The following is a 19,419-nucleotide window of genomic DNA, read 5'->3' on the forward strand; positions in this document are numbered from 1 at the left end:
ATTTACGAAACAGGTCTCCTTAATTTTGTTGTCATTGAATGAAGGCATAATGTCTGAATTGTAAAATAGTAAAAGGTTAAGCCGGTGGTCAGCAACCCGCGGCTCTCGAGCCGCACGCGGCTCTTTAGTGCCACCCTGTTGGCTCCCTGGAGCATTTTTAAAAAAGGATTGAAAATGGAAAAAGATGGGGGAAAAATAATGTTTTTGTTTTAGTATGTTTTTTGTTTGAAGATTTTTGAAAAATGAGAATCAATACTGAATCGTACAACGTAAGAATGGCGATTTGAATTCAAATCGATTTTTTCCCACACCCCAAATATACATATATATATATATATATATATATATATATATATATATATATATATATATATATATATATACAGTATATATATATATATATATGTATACAGTATATATACTTAAATGTCAGTGAATTCTAGCTATAAATATACTCCTCCCCATTAACCCCGCCCCCGACACCTCCCCAGTCTCCCGAATTCGGAGGTCTCAAGATTGGCAAGTATGATTATAGGGGTGTGCCAAAGAAAAAGCAAACTAAAATAAATACATATGGTGGGATGTGGGGACCCCTAGAGGTGGTTGTATGGTGTCCCCAACTAAATGACAGATAGTTAATAGCATTGGACCCTTCTTGTGTCCGTTTGTACACTCTCGGTTATATTAACATTGATGTTATACATGTGGGCTAATAGATATAAACGCTGTTAAATGTAGCTTTGATGTAGCAAGCTACTTTTGCCGTGTTGCTTGCTACAATTCTCTGGGGAGAGCTTCCCCTGTAGCTTAGCTACATTCAATCGAGAGTAACTTGTAGCTTACTACGTTTTCCAAGTAGCTTGCCCATCACTGCCTACACCCTCTTGCAAAATGCAAAATGGTTCATTCCCCCGGGTAGGGCAAACCCAGCATGGACCACAACACAGACGTCATAACGTCATCAAAAATCCCCTTTATGCATGCACCCACGCAATAATATTTGGTAACAGAATGAGGTGATAGAAGAAAGGTAAAAATATAATAAATGTATTTGTGGCAGCATTGGACAAAGTTATTTTTAAGTTTCACTTTTGCATAGCGCTTAATTGTGGTGCGTTCAAGGGATCTTGATTGAAGTTAAAAAACAGAGGTGTCAGTGGTTTTAAAGACAGGGGATGGTTAACCCCCGATAGATGCACTAATAATTCTGAATATAATAATGATGTATTTTTATTAAAATTAACACTAATGACAATCATAAATGAATCAGATAATCAGAAACATTTTTATAAAAGTGTTTGCCATAACAAATCCTGGAGACATTTCAAGTTGCACATGTGTTTTAAGAAGCTAATCCCCACCAGATTGAGTCAATTAGTTTTTTAGTGCATGTAAACATACTGAGCGTGCCTCTGGGGCGGTGACGTTAGGTGGGGGGAAGAGGATTGTCTAATAACTCAAGTGTTTGAATGAGTAAGGGAGTCAGTAAATTTGATTTAATTTTAATAAAATCACAAAGCGCTGTACAAAACAGGTGAATTAAAACAACAATCAAATCAAAACAACATCATAAAAAGGATTAAAAGTGGATTAAAAAAGATCGTTAAAAGTTTATTAACTAAAAGCTTTACTGAAAATAGAAGTCTTCAAATGTTTTTTTTTAAAGTTTCAACACAGTCAAGCTCACGGAGGGACTGGTGCAGGTTATTCCAGAGTCTGGGGGCTACAGCCTGGAATGCCAGGTCTCCAAGGGTTTTAAAATGGCGTTTTGGAATGTTTAAGAGACTCTGGCCTGAAGACCGGGGGCTGTGCCCTGAAGTGTCGGCGCACAACAAATCAGCAATGTACTGTGGGGCCCACCATGCAAGGCACGGAAAGTTAGAACTAACATCTTAAACCCTATGCGGAATTTGACTGGAAGCCAATGAAGACTGGATAGAATGGGGGTAATATCAGAATCAGAATCAGAAATACTTTCTTAATCCCCAAGGGGAAATTAAGATTTTCAGCACAATCCCATTCAAGATCAGACAAACATTACAGGGAGACAGAACAGGATCGCTGACGGGTCTGCCAACTTCCGGCACCCCTTACAAAAAAGGTGAGAAACAGGTAAACGTTTGGGGGGTGAAAAAAAAAAAGCAGTCTAAGCCTGGGCCCCCGGAGAGGGGGTCCAGACTGAGGCCAAGGAAAAAAAGTGTAAAAGGCAAACATCAAAGAACGCAAAGGACATGAAAGACATTAAAAGAGCAGAGCTGATGCAACCAGACACTTGTACAAACAGCTACAAAAGTAAAAACAACAAAAAACATATACACTGTGGTGGCCTCTGCGGTGTTCCATGCCATCGTCTGCTGGAATGGGGGGAGCATGGCCAGAGACAGGAGCAGACCCAACAAAGCAACAAAGAGCGACTCCACCCTCGGCCGCCCACTAACTCTCGACCAGTGTCCAGTCTGCATGGATGAGCGAGGATGCGTCTAAGGAGACCGAGGTGTCCGATACATGCTCATTCAGCCAAGACACTGTGAAGCTTGTCCGTCCCGGCACTCAGCGCCAGCTCTGCAGTCTCCTCCAGTCTCTCCAAACGGACTCTGGTGTGGCAGAGACCCAGCAGCTGGTCTCTATGGCCAAAAAGCTCCCGAAGGCAGATCCAGAAGTTCACAAAAAAGCACCCCAGAAGTCACGAAAGTGCCACTCCTTGTCGCACAGTCCCAAAGGGCCCCGAACCAAAAGGTAAAAAAAAACACATGAAAACAAGAGGGAAACACCAGGAACACAAAAGGATGACACAAGAGCACAGACTGTTCTGTTGTATCAAAGTAATATCAAAGACCCAAATGGGGCCACGAACCAAATCTTGTTTAGGGCCACATAGGGAGGTATTGATTTAACAATAGCAATACTCAACCAGCCCCTCAGTACATCACTGACCCCACTCCTCAGGGCGCAGCCTCCGGACTTCAGGCCAGGGTCTTCTAAAGATCCCCAAAACTCGTTTTAAAACCCGTGGAGACCTGGCATTCCAGGCTACAGCTCCCAGACTCTTGGACAATTTGCACCAGTCCCTCCGTGATCTTGACTGTGTTGAAACTTTTAAGAAATATTTGAAAACTTCTCTTTTTAGTAAAGCTTTTAGTTAATGCACCTTTTAACTATCATTTTTAATCCACTTTGTATCCTTTTTATGATGTTGCCCCTGTTGTTTTAATTGAATTGTTGTTTTACTTCACCTATGTTTTGTACAGAGCTTTGTGATTTTATCTGTGAAAAGCGCTTTATAAATAAAATGTTGTAGAGGTTGCCCTCTAGTGGGTTCTTCAGACCACCACAGACTGCCAGGAATTCAGGATATAACACCGTTTTGTTTTCCTTCAATGGTGCAAAGTCTTTTGCTTTTCAGCACAGTGTCTTTTCTGCGTCCGTGTCTCTCAGCAGCAACTCCAACTACTCGTTTCCTCACGGCTGCTGCTAATAAAGGCGACAGGTGATTAGATAACAAGGCCCACCTGGACCATCTACCCACCAATCGCTGTCTTCGAGGCCGGTCCTGACACACCCCGTTCCGCGGCAGGCCCGCAGGCCACGCCCCCCTCCACAAATGTCCTTACTTACTTACTATTATATTAGTGGGAGTTTGCAAAGGCGTACAACTGGGCAGCATCATTCTGAGAGCTCTTTCTATTATTTGTGGCTGAAAGAAAAAGTTACCAAATCATTATCGTTGGACGATGGCGCAATTTGCAGAGCAAATGATGCCTTTTCCGCCTCAATGTTCTCAATTGGCCACAAAGTGAAGGTGTCACAAACACATAGTTAATCATTATAAGTTGACTCAAGCTTAAAGGTTGTTCCAAGAGTTGATGGAGAGTCTTTAATAAGCTCCATGACCTACACACAAATGTCTATTACAGTATTACCACTATCACTTATCACGGGGACGTGTGCGCAATGCTCCAACATCTCAGTTGCAGGAGTCTGTTAGTGCGCAACCAAAAAGGTCGCGCAGCTCTGACGCACTTCACTCCAGCAGCTGGAGTCAGGAGACGGCAGACTGGGCGCAGCACATCTCGCCTACACCTCACAAACAACGCTGAGCGGAACAGAGCCGACTTATATGAAGAAAAAAAAGAAAAGAACCGGAGATCAGCAACAGGTGGACACTTGATGGCGTAAAAGTCTAAGGTAATATACCCTTAGTTGTTTTTGTTGAATTTGTTTTTCCTCATAAATAATGATAAAGATGAACACAATGGGCACTTGTTAGGGTAAAATAAGGGGAACCTCTTGCAAGGCATTTAATAAGCTCTTGAGGATGATGTCACGTTACAGAGTACCTGAGAGCCCTATGGGCGTAGGGCACACATTTGCCCCCGGGCAAGCTGGAGAGGTACGTTACCGCCAGTGAACAAACTATGACATGGAGAAGGTAGGCTTCAATTAGATCTTCTTACTCCTTTTCAGACATGTTGAATTGTGCAAGTGTATACATGTGATGTAACTTGTTATGCATGCCGTAAAACAAATATAACCATGACTATACGTCGCTATATCAATCAAGACTGTACTGAAGCATGGCTGAAGTAAAAAAAGGGGGAGGACGTTGGAGTGTGCATTAGTGTTGTCCCGATACTAATATTTTGATCTTTTTCGGTACTTTTCTAAATAAAGGGGACCACAAAAAAATGTCATTATTGGCTTTATTTTTTACAAAATATCTTAGGGTACGGGCAGCACGGTGGAAGAGGGGTTAGTGCATCTGCCTCACAATGCGAAGGTCCTGAGTAGTCTTGGGTTCAATCCCGGGCTCGGGATCTTTCTGTGTGGAGTTTGCATGTTCTCCCCGTGACTGCGTGGGTTCCCTCCGGGTACTCCGGCTTCCTCCCACCTCCAAAGACATGCACCTGGGGATAAGTTGATTGGCAACACTAAATTGGCCCTAGTGTGTGAATGTGAGTGTGAAAGTTGTCTGTCTATCTGTGTTGGCCCTGCGATGAGGTGGCGACTTGTCCAGGGTGTACCCCGCCTTCCGCCCGATTGTAGTTGAGATAGGCTCCAGCACCCCCCGCGACCCCAAAAAGGGAATAAGCGGTAGAAAATGGATGGATGGATCTTAGGGTACATTAAACATATGTTTCTTATTGCAAGTTTGTACTTAAATAAAATAGTGAACATACAAGACAACTTGTCTTTTATTAGTAAGTAGGCAAACAAAGGCTCCTAATTTAGTCTGCTGACATATGCAGTAACATATTGTGTCATTTATCATTCTATTATTTTGTAAAAAAAAAAAAATTAAGGACAAGTGGTAGAAAATGAATTATTAATCCACTTGTTCATTATGTTCAATATCTGCTTACTTTCTCTTTCAAAATGTTCTATACACTTCTGTTCAAATGTAAAAATCATTTATTCTTCTGTTGTTTGATACTTTACATTAGTTTTGGGTGATACCACAAATTTGGGTATCAATCCGATACCAAGTCGTTACAGGATCATACATTGGTCATATTCAAAGTCGTCATGTGTCCAGGGTAGTGTTGTAACGATACCAATATTTTGGTACCGGTACTAAAATTATTTCCGTACTTTTCTAAATAAAGGGGACCACAAAAAAATGCATTATTGGCTTGATTTTAACAAAAAATCTTAGGGTACATTAAGCATATGTTTCTTATTGCAGTTAAGTCCTTAAATAAAATAGTGAACATACAAGACAACTTGTCTTTTAGTAGTAAGTAAGCAAACAAAGGCTTACTTACTTAATTAGTCTGCTGACTATGCAGTAACATAGTGTCATTTATCATTATATTATTTTGTCAACATGTATAAGGACAAGTGGGAGAAAATTAATTATTAATCTACTTGTTCATTTACTGTTAATATCTGCTTTTTTTCTTTTTTAACATGTTCTGTCTACATTTCTGTTAAAATGTGATAATCTCTTATTCTTCTGTTGTTTGATACTTTACATTAGTTTTGGATGATACCACAAATTTGGGTATCAATCCGATACCAAGTCGTTACAGGATCATACATTGGTCATATTCAAAGTCCTCATGTGTCCAGGGACATATTTCCTGAGTTTATGTTTATGTAAAAGGGGGGCATTCCATCTACCGATTACTCAAAAATTAATTGATATCATGGCAAATAACTGCCAAATTCATTTTATACATTAAGCGAAGTTGTTGTATTGTTTTAAAATGTTGGTCATCCTTTAACTCTACAAGTTGGCAGTATATCTACATTTGAAATGTCATGAGTGGTCATCAGCCAGTGGCTCTCTCTAGTTCTGCATGCGCTATAAAATGTTAGCTACACTACTCAGCTGTTACTGTGTAACTCACGCATGTTACACTTACGTGCAAATAGTACTGGCTGAGGGATTCATTTTGAAAAACGAATGAATTATATTACAACATTGGGTCTGTCCCTGCTGTGTTGTGCAGTATACTTGTTAATAAATGTGTTCTACATTCTCCTTTACACTTTCTCATGTACTCCAAATCTTTTTTTTTTTTCATTGTTATTCATTATGTTTTTCCAAATTCGGTAAATACCAGCTGCTCCCCAATTATTGCTTGCTCCCAACTAACACCTCTGACCTCTAGTTTAGGTTTATGTTGCAATATGCGTTTGCATTTCAGTATATTTTGCTGCTTTTGCACTGCGGAGGACTGCTTTTAATGTTGTTGTACATGATGCATTGATAATATTTATAATTCTGTTCTTTTGAGAGAAAGAAAACAGTTTTCATGTTTAGTATTTTATTAGCGCTGTCAAAAATAAAGAGTTGACCCATGTGATTAATCACAAAAGGTTATCGCATTAATCATGTATACACGCAAATATATATATATATATATATATATATATATATATATATATACACATATAGTGATCAAGGGTGATGGGTCAAATGCAGAGAATCATTTTCGCCACACCTAGTGTGTGTGTGTGACAATCATTGGTACTTAATATATATATATATATATTTTTTAAACTTTGGACCTTCCGCGCGACGGATTTTGGACGCAAGTATGCAAGTCTGTATTCTTCGATACCTGTTTTTTTAAGAGATCTGACCGATTGCAGTCTTTTTTTTTTCAGTTAATTAAAATTTCGCAAGTCGTATAATAACCAGCTGTGATTAATCATGATTAATCCAAATCCAAAAGTGTGATTAATATGATTAATTGACGTCATTATATTTTACAGATAAATGAAAACAATGTTCCAAATGAATTGTACGTTACCTTCCAGATTTCACGTCCGCCATGTCGACCAGTGAAAGCGCTGATCTGGACAGCGGGTCAGACGTCAGCCCCACAAACATCACCTCTGTCGAGAAGGATCCGTCGATCACCACCTCTGTCATCTCCATGAGTTTTGGCATCCTGTCCAACAGCCTGGCCCTCTACATCCTGCTCAAATCCTCCAAGCGTGTTCCTCTGAAGTCCAAGGCACCCTTCCTGGTGTTCGCCACCAGCCTGGTGGTCATCGACCTGCTGGGCCACCTTGTCAACGGCTCCCTCGTGCTTTTCGTCTACAGCCGGCAGAAGAATTGGGAGAAGTTTGACCCTCACGGCTACATGTGCAACCTTTTTGGAGCCAGCATGGTGTTCTTCGGCCTGACCCCACTGTTCCTGGGCTGCGCCATGGCTATAGAGCGCTGCATGGGGGTCACCAGGCCCTTTTTCCATTCCACAGGGCTGGTGTTCCGTCACATGAGGAAGCTGCTGTCCGTCATTTGGCTGCTCGCTGCCCTGGTGGCCCTGCTCCCCGTGCTGTTATTGAAGTCCTACGGGGTTCAGAGATCCAGGAGCTGGTGCTTCTTCCATCTGGGGAAGCCCAAACACTGGCTGGATGTGTTCCTGCCTCTGTTCTTCTCCCTGCTGGGCTTGCTGGCCTTGCTCTTCTCTATCATTTGCAATACTGTGACCAGCTGCTCTCTGCTGCTGTCCACAAGGCACCGCAGGCATCACAGTAGAGGAACATCTTACCACATCGAGATGATCTGCCAGCTGCTGGCCATCATGCTGGTTTCCTGTGTTTGCTGGGGGCCTTTACTGGTAAGCATAATTGTCCCTCGATATGTCTTCGTCTTCCGTTATATGACTTTTTTTTTTTTTTTTTTTTTTTTAGATCTGTGTCATCTTCCTGAGCTCCAAAGACAAACCCGAGCCAACGTCTGACAGTCTCCTGTTTGCGGTTCGCATGGCCACGTGGAACCAGATCCTGGACCCCTGGGTCTACATACTTCTTAGGAAAGCAGTGCTGAGGAAACTCTACCTGATGTTACAAAGATGCTGCAGGTCCAAGGCCCTCCAGGAACCGGTGCAGTGGCAGCACAGCTTCCTTCAAAACTCCGCGTCGAGCAGCTGCAGATTCGGCCCACGTGAATGCCGTTGCTTTGATGGACTGTTTGTGCAAAACACTCGAATCACTCTGTCTGCTGACTCGAACACTCAAGTGTTCCACGTGGTCATATCTGTATGGAAGAAATGCTGAAAGAAAAGGGAAATATGGTCAATATTGTCAAGGATGTGTAATTATATTTGCAAAATGATCTACTCAGTTCTTAAACTATATGTCTTATGTACAGTGTATTATATAACTAATGTTCAGCCCTTTAACATAATCACACCATTACGATACGTTTATTTACCTAAATGTGCTGTATAGGTTATTATTACTGTGTGATTTTCACGTTCCCTTGATATTTATGTCGTGTTGTCAAAGTGTTATCATTTTGAATACAAATTACAGACAAGCAGTGCCTCTCTGCGGATAAGTTTAGTTTGCTTACGAAATATATAATCATTATTTGTTTTAATGACACCTTTTCCTATCCGACTATATTAAAGCAACAATCATTTTCACGACTGTGTGTTCCTATGAATGAATAAAACATTAATATTACAATGTGACTTGTTTTTTTTAAGTTTAGAGTGTGATGCAAATTTTATTTTTACTCGCATACAAAACATTCTAATTTGGATTGTTTCCCTGGCTTCGAGACTCTACCGAAGGACAGTGCGGCAAAGACACAAAAAACTCCCTTCTTGTCTCTCATGGTCACACACCTGTTGTTGACTTTGGACTGACAAGCGGCTGCAACAACACCAAGGCCGCGGAACAGACACACGCGGCAGGCTTACACACACGCATCCACAAAAAATATACACCACACACAAATACCCCACCCCCCATCCAACGCCCTTGACGCAAATCCCTTAGGGGTGATGGACGGCTGGGCAGCGCCTGAAGAGCTGCAGCCCTGCCACCGTAGCCCCCTCACCCTCTCCTCTGTTGCAAGTCTTGAGTTGTATGTTGTAATATGTATATGTGCTTTGCTATGGAGTTTTTTCCCCGCTCCAGACTGGGTCCCCTTAGGAGCCCAGTCTAGATTGTATTTTTTTACTCATCCACCCCAACGTTGACCTTTTTCCCATCTTTTATGGGGTGCCTTGCGGCGACCCATCTGTGTTCCTGTTCTGTAACCCTGTACACTGTTTGTTTGTCTAATCTTGAACAGATTTGTGCTGAAAACAAAGTTTTGTTGCACTTGTGCAATTACAATAAAGACCTACCCAGCTATTTGTTTTGTTAATTTACTGCACACTACTATGAACTGAATATATACATATATAAACATTGTTTGTGTGTGTGTGTGTGTGTGTGTGTGTGTGTGTGTGTGTGTGTGTGTGTGTGTGTGTGTGTGTGTGTGTGTGTGTGTGTGTGTGTGTGTGTTATACATGTAAATTAGAAACGGGATTGAATAATTTCAAGTGCAATTGTAAATTATGATGAAACAATGACAAGTGGCTGATTAATAACTATTACAATAATATGTATATTTTTTAAACATTATTTGTGTTTTGCATTCAAATATAAACAAAATCAAAATGTACATTAAAATTAAAATTAAAACTTTACCAGGGCATAAACCGGGGGTCAGCAACCCGCGGCTTTCGAGCTGCACGCGGCTCTTTAGTGCCGCCTTAGTGGCTCCTTGGAGCATTTTTTAAAAAGGATTGAAAATGGAAAAAGATGGGGAGAATAGTTTTTTTGTTTTAGTATGTTTTTTGTTTGAGGACAAACATGACACAAACCTTCCCAATTGTTAGAAAGCCCACTGTTTAATATGTTTGTGTGTATGCTTCATTGATGAGAGAATTTGATGAACATCATTTTGTCCTACTAATTTCGGCGGTTCTTGAACCCACCCTAGTGTGGACCGTGACGCAACAGTTTGTTTACATGTAAAATCTTCCACTCCTTCCTTGTCTCATTTTGTCCACCAAAAGTTTTATGCTGTGCGTGAATGCACAAAGGTGCGCTTTGTTGATGTTATTGACTTGTTGGAGTGCTAATCAGGCATATTTGGTTATGCATGACTGCGAGCTAATCAATGCTAGCATGCTATTTAGGCTAGCTGTGTGTACATCATTATGCCTTATTTGTAGGTATATTTGAGCTCATTTAATATTCTTTACTTTCATCCTCTTTGTATATAATTTAGTTTTGCATGTCTAATGACACATTATCTGTATGTAATATTGGCTGCATTTATGATAGTTGTTTGTGTGCCATGTTGTTCCAGACCACAGCAAAAATTACCGAGCTTGCCAGAGATTGTAATACATCTATTAAAAGAAGACAGCCTGCCGTTTCCTTTAACTTGGACACACACATCTATACTTTTGACCATTAATAAACAGTCATTTCCAGGAGTTATCTCACCTTCTGAGGAGCCTCTGATTTACTAATGTTGTACAAATTTCTGTCAACAAAGATTTGTTCAGCCTGCGACACATGGTCATTTTGATAGTAGGCTATTATATAGACACTTCAGTATCCCCCGCGACCTCGAACGGGACAAGCGGTAGAAAAATGGATGGATGGATGGATGGATAGACACTTACTTACACTTTACCATGAATTGATTTACGTGGGGGCAGCATGGTGGAAGAGGGGTTAGTGCATCTGCCTCACAATACGAAGGTCCTGAGTAGTCGTGAGTTCAATCCCGGCCTCGGGATCTTTCTGTGTGGAGTTTGCATGTTCTCCCCGTGACTGCGTGGGTTCCCTCCGGGTACTCCGGCTTCCTCCCACCTCCAAAGACATGCACCTGGGGATAGGTTGATTGGCAACACTAAATTGGCCCTAGTGTGTGAATGTGAGTGTGAATGTTGTCTGTCTATCTGTGTTGGCCCTGTGATGAGGTGGCGACTTGTCCAGGGTGTACCCCGCCTTCCGCCTGATTGTAGCTGAGATAGGCTCCAGCGCCCCCCGCGACCCCAAAAGGGAACAAGCGGTAGAAAAATGGATGGATGGATGATTTACGTGGACCCCGACTTAAAAAAAACAAGTTGGAAAAACTTATTCGAGTGTTAACATTTAGTGGTCAAGTGTACGGAATATGTACTGTACTGTGAAATCTACTAATAAAAGTTTCAATCAATCAATCAATCAAAAACGTCATGTGTTGCCTTCATTGTAAGACTTGAATTGATTAACATGGGCCCCGACTTAAACAAGTTGAAAAACTTATTCGGGTGTTACCATTTAGTGGTCAATTGTACGGAATATGTACTGTACTGTGCTATCTACTAATAAAAGTTTCAATCAATAAATCAAAACTTACATACGGTTTTTCATTTTTTGCGGCTCCAGACAGATTATTTGTTTTTGTATTTTTGGTTCAATATGGCTCTTTCAACGTTTTGGGTAGCCAACCTCTGGCATAAACTAATATTTAGTTGCCCCCAGAAAAACAAGAAATCAGTCAAATTATAATTTTAACTTCCATTGTCTGTCGCTGGTGTTTGTTGACGTAATACCCAAACTATCCTATAGGTGGCAGCACAACTTGCTAACACAAAAAACGAGGAAGAAAACAAACCCATGCACATTTGTGACTAAAACGCTCTTCTTCAAAATCCCAATCTTTTAACCTTGTACGTTTCCCTGGACACTGGAACAGGTTTTGGAATAATACATTGGAATGTTCGTGTACTAGTCGGGTGTCGTTTACGGAGTGTTTGTGTACCTCTTGTGTTGTTTTTGTCACGCGAGGTGTAGGCAGCTAACAGCTAGCGCTTCATGCTATGTGTGTGTGTGTGTGTGTGTGTGTGTGTGCTCGTGGAAAATAATCTTTACATTTAACATTAACAGAGCTTGTATTCGTCGTTCAGCCTAAACTAATTCTTTGTATCTCATAGGTGAAAAGATGAATCAGGAGAAATTGGCCAAACTTCAAGCCCAAGTGCGGATAGGAGGAAAGGTAAATACAGACCCGGAAGTGCTTTGTTTTGATGGTACGTAAGATAACAATACACGTTGACGCAGACATGCTTTGCTAATGGTGCGTTTAAGGCATCTGAGCAGTCAGAAATGTAAAGATTTCCTAAAAAGGCAACGTTCATTGGAAGGCCAAAGTCTGGATTTATACTCCATAATAAACAGACATGACGTCATATCAATGGCAGCGCCTTTGCCGTGAATTAGAAGATTATTTAACCTATGTGTATTTATCATCTATATCTGTTAAAGTGCAACAATTCCTGCCCTCCAAGCAGTCTTAAACGCACCTTAAGTCATTACAGATGCTCATAAATAGACTATTTTATCATAGTTTCCTACATTTTTGCACACAAAAGAAATGTGTGATCTGCTATGGTTTGCATTTTTATTTAGGATAGTCATATATTTGCTGTGGTTTCAGGGTTCTGCACGCAGAAAGAAGAAGGTGGTTCACAGGACCGCAACGTCAGATGACAAAAAGCTTCAAAGTTCGCTAAAGAAGTTGGCGGTCAACAACATTGCCGGGATTGAGGAGGTACACGTATTATCCGGACTATAAGGCGCACTCAAAATCCTTTTTTTTCTTCTTTAAACTGGACAGTGCGCCTTATAACCCGGTGCGCCTATAAATGATAAGTGTGACCAGTAGATGGCAGTTAAACATAAGAGATACGTGTAGACTGCAATATAATGGCAGTCACACACAAGAGATACGTGTAGACTCAGGTAAACAACACCAACATTTTATATCAATCAATCAATCAATGTTTATTTATATAGCCCTAAATCACAAGTGTCTCAAAGGGCTGCACAAGCCACAACGACATCCTCTGTTCAGATCCCACATCGGGGCAAGGAAAAACTCAACCAAATGGGTTGATTTTCAATATTCCATTGAAAATATAGAACATTACACACGGCGCTCAAAAATCTATCAAAATGTTTTAGTATGACTTTGGTAAGCTATGAAGCCGCACCGCTTGATGGATTGTACTGTGCTTCAACATACGAGTATTATTATGGTGTGTGTGTGTGTAAGGTAAGACATATTATCTGGCGGTTTTTTTTCGCAACATTATGCATAAGAACCTTTTCTTACCTTCTGGTACCTGCTGATCTGTATTTGGGATCTGCATAAGTCCTGAAAAATTGCGCGCATCCGCCTTTGTAGTCCGTGATGACACCGTAGTCGATAAGCTTCTTCTTTTTCTCTATCTTCTTGTTATGGGGCATTCATCCTCCGCTGTTGCCATTTCTATGATTAAAGTTGTGTTAAGTTCTTACTTATATCTGTCAGTAAACTCGCCATGAAAGCATTAAAACATACCGGTCTGGTGAGTTAACATTATCCACCCAAGGAACTTTAGTTATTAGAGAGTTCCGGCGAACAGTTTTTCACGGGACTCATTTCCGGCGTTGTTATTGCACTTGTGAGCCACGGATGAGGAGATGCTGCTCCGGTATTGATTGAAGTAAAGTCTGAATGTCATTAAGACAGTTAGCTCCATCTTTTGACACTTCTTCCACTCCCGTTCTTCCACGCTACACCGCTACAACAAAGATGACGGGGAGAAGACGCTGTCGAAGGTGAGCCACGTAAATAAGACCACAAAACAGCGCATCCTGACTTTGACTGTCGGTAAGCGGCTTGAAGATGATCTGTAAAACATCATCTATGCAAAATTTTGACCAAAGAACCACCATTACAGGTAATGTAGACCACAAGGAAGTGTTTTAAATTTAGAAAAAAATAATAATAATATGACTCCTTTAATGCGCCCTATAATCCGGTGCGCTTGATATATGAAAAAAGATAGAAAATAGACCATTCATCGGCAGTGTGCCTAATAATCCGGTGCGCCCTATGGTCCAGAAAATACGGTAATTGGTTGTGTGTGTCGGCTGCAGAACGTAACAGAGCTCAAAACGGTACATGATTTTGCAGCGCATTACGGGGCTGCGGTTGCCATTTCTGTTGGCGAAAGTTTTTGTTTACAAGTATGTACTGTTTCCGCGGTACAGATAGAGAGGGAGCAATAAATTGAATGAAAAGGGATGGTACGGAAGAAAAAAATAAAAGGACCGTACTGAGACAAACTGGACCCTCCCTAATCCAAAGGCTCACTACCTCGCAAAAATAAGTACATTTGGTGGATTTAATCCATATGAGCACATCCAATGGACAATATATTTTAATTCATTAAAGGGGCTGTTTACAACATTTACATAGATGTCAAGAGTGCGCTAACTTTCCAAGGTTATATCCCACCGTCTAATGGCTTCTGGGACGCAATAACATAACTACGTACGTACTTAACACATGCACGCGCTTTAGTTTTGGGTGTTGATAGCTAATGATAGCGACTTAGATAGTTAGCATTAGCTGTCATTGAATGTACAGTACAGGCCAAAAGTTTGGACACACCTTCTCCTCATTCAATGGGTTTTCTTTATTTTCATGACTATTTACATTGTAGATTGTCTCTGAATGCATAAAAACTATGAATGAACACATGTGGAGTTATGTACTTAACAAAAAAAGGTGAAATAACTGAAAACATGTTTTATATTGTAGTTTCTTCAAAATAGCCACCATTTGTTCTGATTACTGCCAAATATTTTTTAAAGGGGAACATTATCACAATTTCAGAAGGGTTAAAACCATTAAAAATCAGTTTCCAGTGGCTTATTTTATTTTTTGAAGTTTTTTTCAAAATTTTACCCATCACGCAATATCCCTAAAAAAAGCTTCAAAGTGCCTGATTTTAACCATCGTTATATACACCCGTCCATTTTCCTGTGACGTCACATAGTGATGCCGATACAAACAAACATGGCGGATAGAACATCAAGGTATAGCGACATTAGCTCGGATTCAGACTCGTATTTCAGCGGCTTAAGCGATTCAACAGATTACGTATGTATTGAAACGGATGGTTGTAGTGTGGAGGCAGGTAGCGAAAACGAAATTGAAGAAGAAACTGAAGCTATTGAGCCATATCGGTTTGAACCGTATGCAAGCGAAACCAACGAAAACGACACGACAGCCAGCGACACGGGAGAAAGCGAGGACAAATTCGGCGATCGCTTTCTAGCCAACGATTGGTATGTGTTTGTTTGGCATTAAAGGAAACTAACAACTATGAACTAGGTTTACAGCATATGAAATACATTTGGCAAAAACATGCACTTTGAGAGTGCAGACAGCCCAGTTTTCATCAATTAATATATTCTGTAGACATACCCTCATCCGCTCGCAGATTTCTTTGACTTTATCGTTGGAAATGCATCTGCTTTGAGTGTCGCAGGATATCCACACATTCTTGCCATCTCTGTCGTAGCATAGCTTTCGTCGGTAAAGTGTGCGGAACAAACGTCCAAATTCTTGCCACTTTCGCATCTTTGGGCCACTGGTGCAACTTGAATCCGTCCCTGTTCGTGTTGTTACACCCTCCGACAACACACCGACGAGGCATGATGTCTCCAAGGTACGGAAAACAGTCGAAAAAACGGAAAATAACAGAGCTGATTTGACTTGGTGTTTGTAATGTGTTTGAGAAAATGGCGGATTGCTTCCCGATGTGACGTCATCGCTTCGAGAGCGAATAATAGAAAGGCGTTTAATTCGCCAAAATTCACCCATTTAGAGTTCGGAAATCGGTTAAAAAAAATATGGTCTTTTTTCTGCAACATCAAGGTATATATTGACGCTTACATGCGTCTGGTGATAATGTTCCCCTTTAAGGTAAATTATTGCATATTGTTCTAATGTGTGGCACCTTGTAACAAAAATATGTTGATTGACAGTCAAGAAGTAACATGTCTTCTTTGCAGCTTTATGCATTTTTATGTATAAGATATAAAAATCGCAAATCAATTTCCAAAAGAAAAATCGCAATTAGATTTTTTCTCAAAATCGTGCAGCCCTATTCTGTAGTGTAAATTGATGCTGTGACACTTCCTCTTTCTCAGGTCAACATGATTAAGGACGATGGGACGGTGATCCACTTCAACAACCCCAAAGTTCAAGCCTCCTTGTCGGCCAACACATTTTCCGTCACGGGTCACGCCGAGACCAAGCAGCTGACGGAGATGCTGCCCGGCATCCTCAGCCAGCTGGGGACCGACAGCCTCAGCAGCCTGCGCAAACTGGCCGAGCAGTTCCCACGGCATGGTGTGTACAAGACAAGGAGTTACGTCAGCATTATTCACAGTCCCCGAGAGTTTCAGGCGCACTCACATACTGTCCTGGGCCGTTCCATGCTTTGACCCGTTCAATAGTTAACAGTAAGGTTGTACAGGTATACCGGTATTGGTATAGTACCACAATATTAATGACTCATATTCGGTACTATACCACCTCTAAAAAGTACCGGTCCCCCACCCCTCTCCCCCTCCGTCGTCGTCACGTCGTGGCATTGCTGGTTTACGAGCAGACGAGCATGTTCGGCAGCGCACAATCACGGAGTACCGGTACTTAAAAGCGGACACAGTGTGTAGACAGAAAAGGGAGAACGGACGCATTTTGGCTTAAAACTAAAGATAAAGGTGAAGTTATAACACTGAAACGCCCTCAGGAAGAGGTGCTTTAAGACATGGCTAGCTAGCTAGCAGCTAAAGTCCAGCCCCAGTCGGCAGTGTTTTAGCTACTTCTAAATCACTAATCCTCGCTTCCATGGCGACAAATAAAGTAAGTTTCTTACAAGTATCATCCCTGCAGGACGAGGAATAGCTAAACATCCTTCACTACACACCGTAGCTCACCGGCGTCAAAATGTAAACAAACGCCATGGGTGGGGCTACACCTAACATCCACTGTAATGATACCAAGTACAGGAGCGTATCTTGTCGATACTACTATGATTACATCGATATTTTTTAGCATCACAAAATCTTTTTTCTTTTTTTTAAATGTATATTATGTTTATAAACTCAGGAAATATGTCCCTAGACTCATGAGGACTTTGAATATGACCAATGTATGATCCTGTAATGACTTGGTATTGGATCGATACCTAAATTTGTGGTATCATCCAAAACTAATGTAAAGTATCCAAACAGAGGAATAAGTGATTATTACATTTTAACAGAAGTGTAGATAGAACATGTTAACAGAGAAAGTAAGCAGATTTTAACAGTAAATGAACAAATTTCTACCACTTGTCCTTAATAATTTTGTCAAAATAATAAAATGGAAAATGACACCATATGTTACTGCATACGTCAGCAGACAAATTAGAAGCCTTTGTTTGCTTACTTAATACTAAAAGACAAGTTGTCTTGTATGTTCACTATTTTATTTAAGGACATAATTGTTCTTCGATTGCAATAAGAAACATGTTTATGTACCCTAAGATTTTTAGTTAAAATAAAGCCATTAATGCCTTTTTGTGGTCTCCTTTTATTTAGAAAAGTATAAAAGTACCGAAAAGTACTGAAGTACATTTTGGTAACGGTACCAAAATATTGGTATCGGGACAACACCAGTTTACAGTCAGGTAATCAACTGAGAGGCCAGACCAGGTGGGCAAATGTCACAGACTTTTGACTGATGCCTTTGCACTCAGCCCTTAAAAACAGCAGAGTGCTCCTGTCACATAGGAGATATTTGAATGTGTCTTTTCTTTTTTCCAGTTCTTGACAACAAAGCTCCAAAAGCAGAGGACATAGAGGAAGAGGATGATGACGTTCCAGGTATGGACTTTTTAACATGCGAACGCATTATTCAGCGTTGAAGGGATCTAAACATATTTGAAGATGTAGCCTGTTCAATGTTGTTTTCTGTATAAAAAAGATACAATTGTGTTGTTGCCGTACAGATTTGGTGGAGAACTTTGACGAAGCATCAAAGAATGAAGCAATCTGACGCACGTGACTGCATTGAAACCAGAAATTTCGCCCAGGACATATCAGACTGGACCTCCACAGACATGCACACACACCAGAGACTTTTCTTTTACCAGACGGTCCACAGTTAAAATATGAATTTCTTAAAAATGAGCGGTTGAGCCAATTTGCTAGTCATTTATTGTAGCTGTCATATTGTTTTTGTTTATAAACCCAATTAAAAAAGGCCGTTTTTAATTAGATCCTGCGTGCTATGCTCATTATTGACCAACCAAAAGTGTCCATCTAAGCCTGCTGATTTGGCCACAACAATAGGGACAGCCACACAATCTAATGAGAGGAAACCAATGAACAACATACACTATATTGCCAAATTTATTTGGCCACCCATCCAAATGATCAGAATCAGGTGTCCTAATCACTTGGCCCGGCCACAGGTGTATAAAATCAGGCACTTAAGCATGGAGACTGTTCCTACAAACATTTGTGAAGGAATGGGCCGCTCTCAGGAGCGCAGTGATTTCCAGCGTGGAACTGTCATAGGATGCCACCTGTGCAACAAATCTAGTCGTGAAATTTCCTCGCTCCTAAATATTCTAAAATCAACTGTCGGCTTTGTTATAAGAAAATGGAAGAGTTTGGGAACAGCAGCAACTCAGCCACAAGAGGTCAGCGGATGCTGGAGCGCATAGTGCAAAGAGGTCGTCGACTTTCTGCACAGTCAGTTGCTACAGAGCTCCAAACTTCATGTGACCTTCCAATTAGCCCACGTACAGTACGCAGAGAGCTTCATGGAATGGGTTTCCATGGCCGAGCAGCTGCATCTAAGCCATACATCACCAAGTCCAATGCAAAGCGTGCTGTGCAGTGGTGTAAAGCACGTCGCCACTGGACTCTAGAGCAGTGGAGATGCCTTCACTCCTTCTCTGGAGTGATGAATCACGCTTTTCCATCTGGCAATCTGATGGACGAGTCTGGGTTTGGAGGTTGCCAGGAGAACGGTACATTTCAGACTGCATTGTGCTGAGTGTGAAATTTGGTGGAGGAGGAAATGTGGCGTGGGGTTGTTTTTCAGGAGTTGGACTTGGCCCCTTAGTTCCAGTGAAAGGAACTTCAAATGCTCCAGGAAACCAAAACATGTCGGACAATTCCATGTTCCCAAACTTGTGGGAACAGTTTGGAGCGGGCCCCTTCCTCTTCCAACATGACTGTGCACCAGTGCACCAAGCAAGGTCCATAAAGACATGGATGACAGAGTCT

The 19,419-nt window shown here is 41.1% G+C and overlaps 2 protein-coding genes across 5 annotated transcripts in view; both read left to right on the forward strand.

Annotated features, from left to right (window-relative positions):
• The window catches only part of ptgfr (prostaglandin F receptor (FP)), a 103,839-nt gene extending 94,961 nt beyond the window's left edge, over positions 1-8,878 (forward strand). For 2 of the 3 annotated variants that reach the window (XM_061977993.1, XM_061977992.1), the window contains exons 3-4: positions 7,267-8,075; positions 8,149-8,878. In XM_061977993.1, coding sequence (XP_061833977.1) covers positions 7,281-8,075; positions 8,149-8,514 — 1,161 coding nt within the window. In that variant the 5' untranslated portion in view covers positions 7,267-7,280 and the 3' untranslated portion in view covers positions 8,515-8,878. Of the gene's footprint in view, positions 1-4,080; positions 4,186-7,266; positions 8,076-8,148 lie in introns of those variants that run through there. The other variant, XM_061977994.1, reaches the window with a different exon arrangement.
• Positions 8,879-11,842: 2,964 nt separating this feature from the next.
• On the forward strand, positions 11,843-18,401 carry btf3l4 (basic transcription factor 3-like 4). Of its 2 annotated transcripts, none has more exons than XM_061977995.1 (6): positions 11,843-11,966; positions 12,231-12,292; positions 12,734-12,847; positions 16,285-16,486; positions 17,947-18,006; positions 18,132-18,401. In XM_061977995.1, the coding sequence occupies exons 2-6, from the start codon at positions 12,239-12,241 to the stop codon at positions 18,176-18,178; spliced, it is 477 nt and encodes a 158-aa protein (XP_061833979.1). In that variant the 5' UTR covers positions 11,843-11,966; positions 12,231-12,238; the 3' UTR covers positions 18,179-18,401. The 2 variants fall into 2 exon arrangements, with proteins under 2 accessions (XP_061833979.1, XP_061833980.1); XM_061977996.1 differs by having other exon boundaries at positions 11,850-11,992.
• Positions 18,402-19,419: the final 1,018 nt, after the last annotated feature.

This window comes from Nerophis lumbriciformis, linkage group LG18, assembly GCF_033978685.3.
Source record: "Nerophis lumbriciformis linkage group LG18, RoL_Nlum_v2.1, whole genome shotgun sequence".
NCBI lineage: Eukaryota > Metazoa > Chordata > Actinopteri > Syngnathiformes > Syngnathidae > Nerophis > Nerophis lumbriciformis.

Coding starts and splice junctions, on each gene's coding strand:
- btf3l4 (XM_061977995.1), top strand. CDS start 12,239: ATGAATCAGGAGAAATTGGCCAAACTTCAAGCCCAAGTGCGGATAGGA. Junction 12,293..12,733: donor AAGTGCGGATAGGAGGAAAG/GTAAATACAGAC, acceptor CTGTGGTTTCAG/GGTTCTGCACGCAGAAAGAA. Junction 12,848..16,284: donor ACATTGCCGGGATTGAGGAG/GTACACGTATTA, acceptor CCTCTTTCTCAG/GTCAACATGATTAAGGACGA.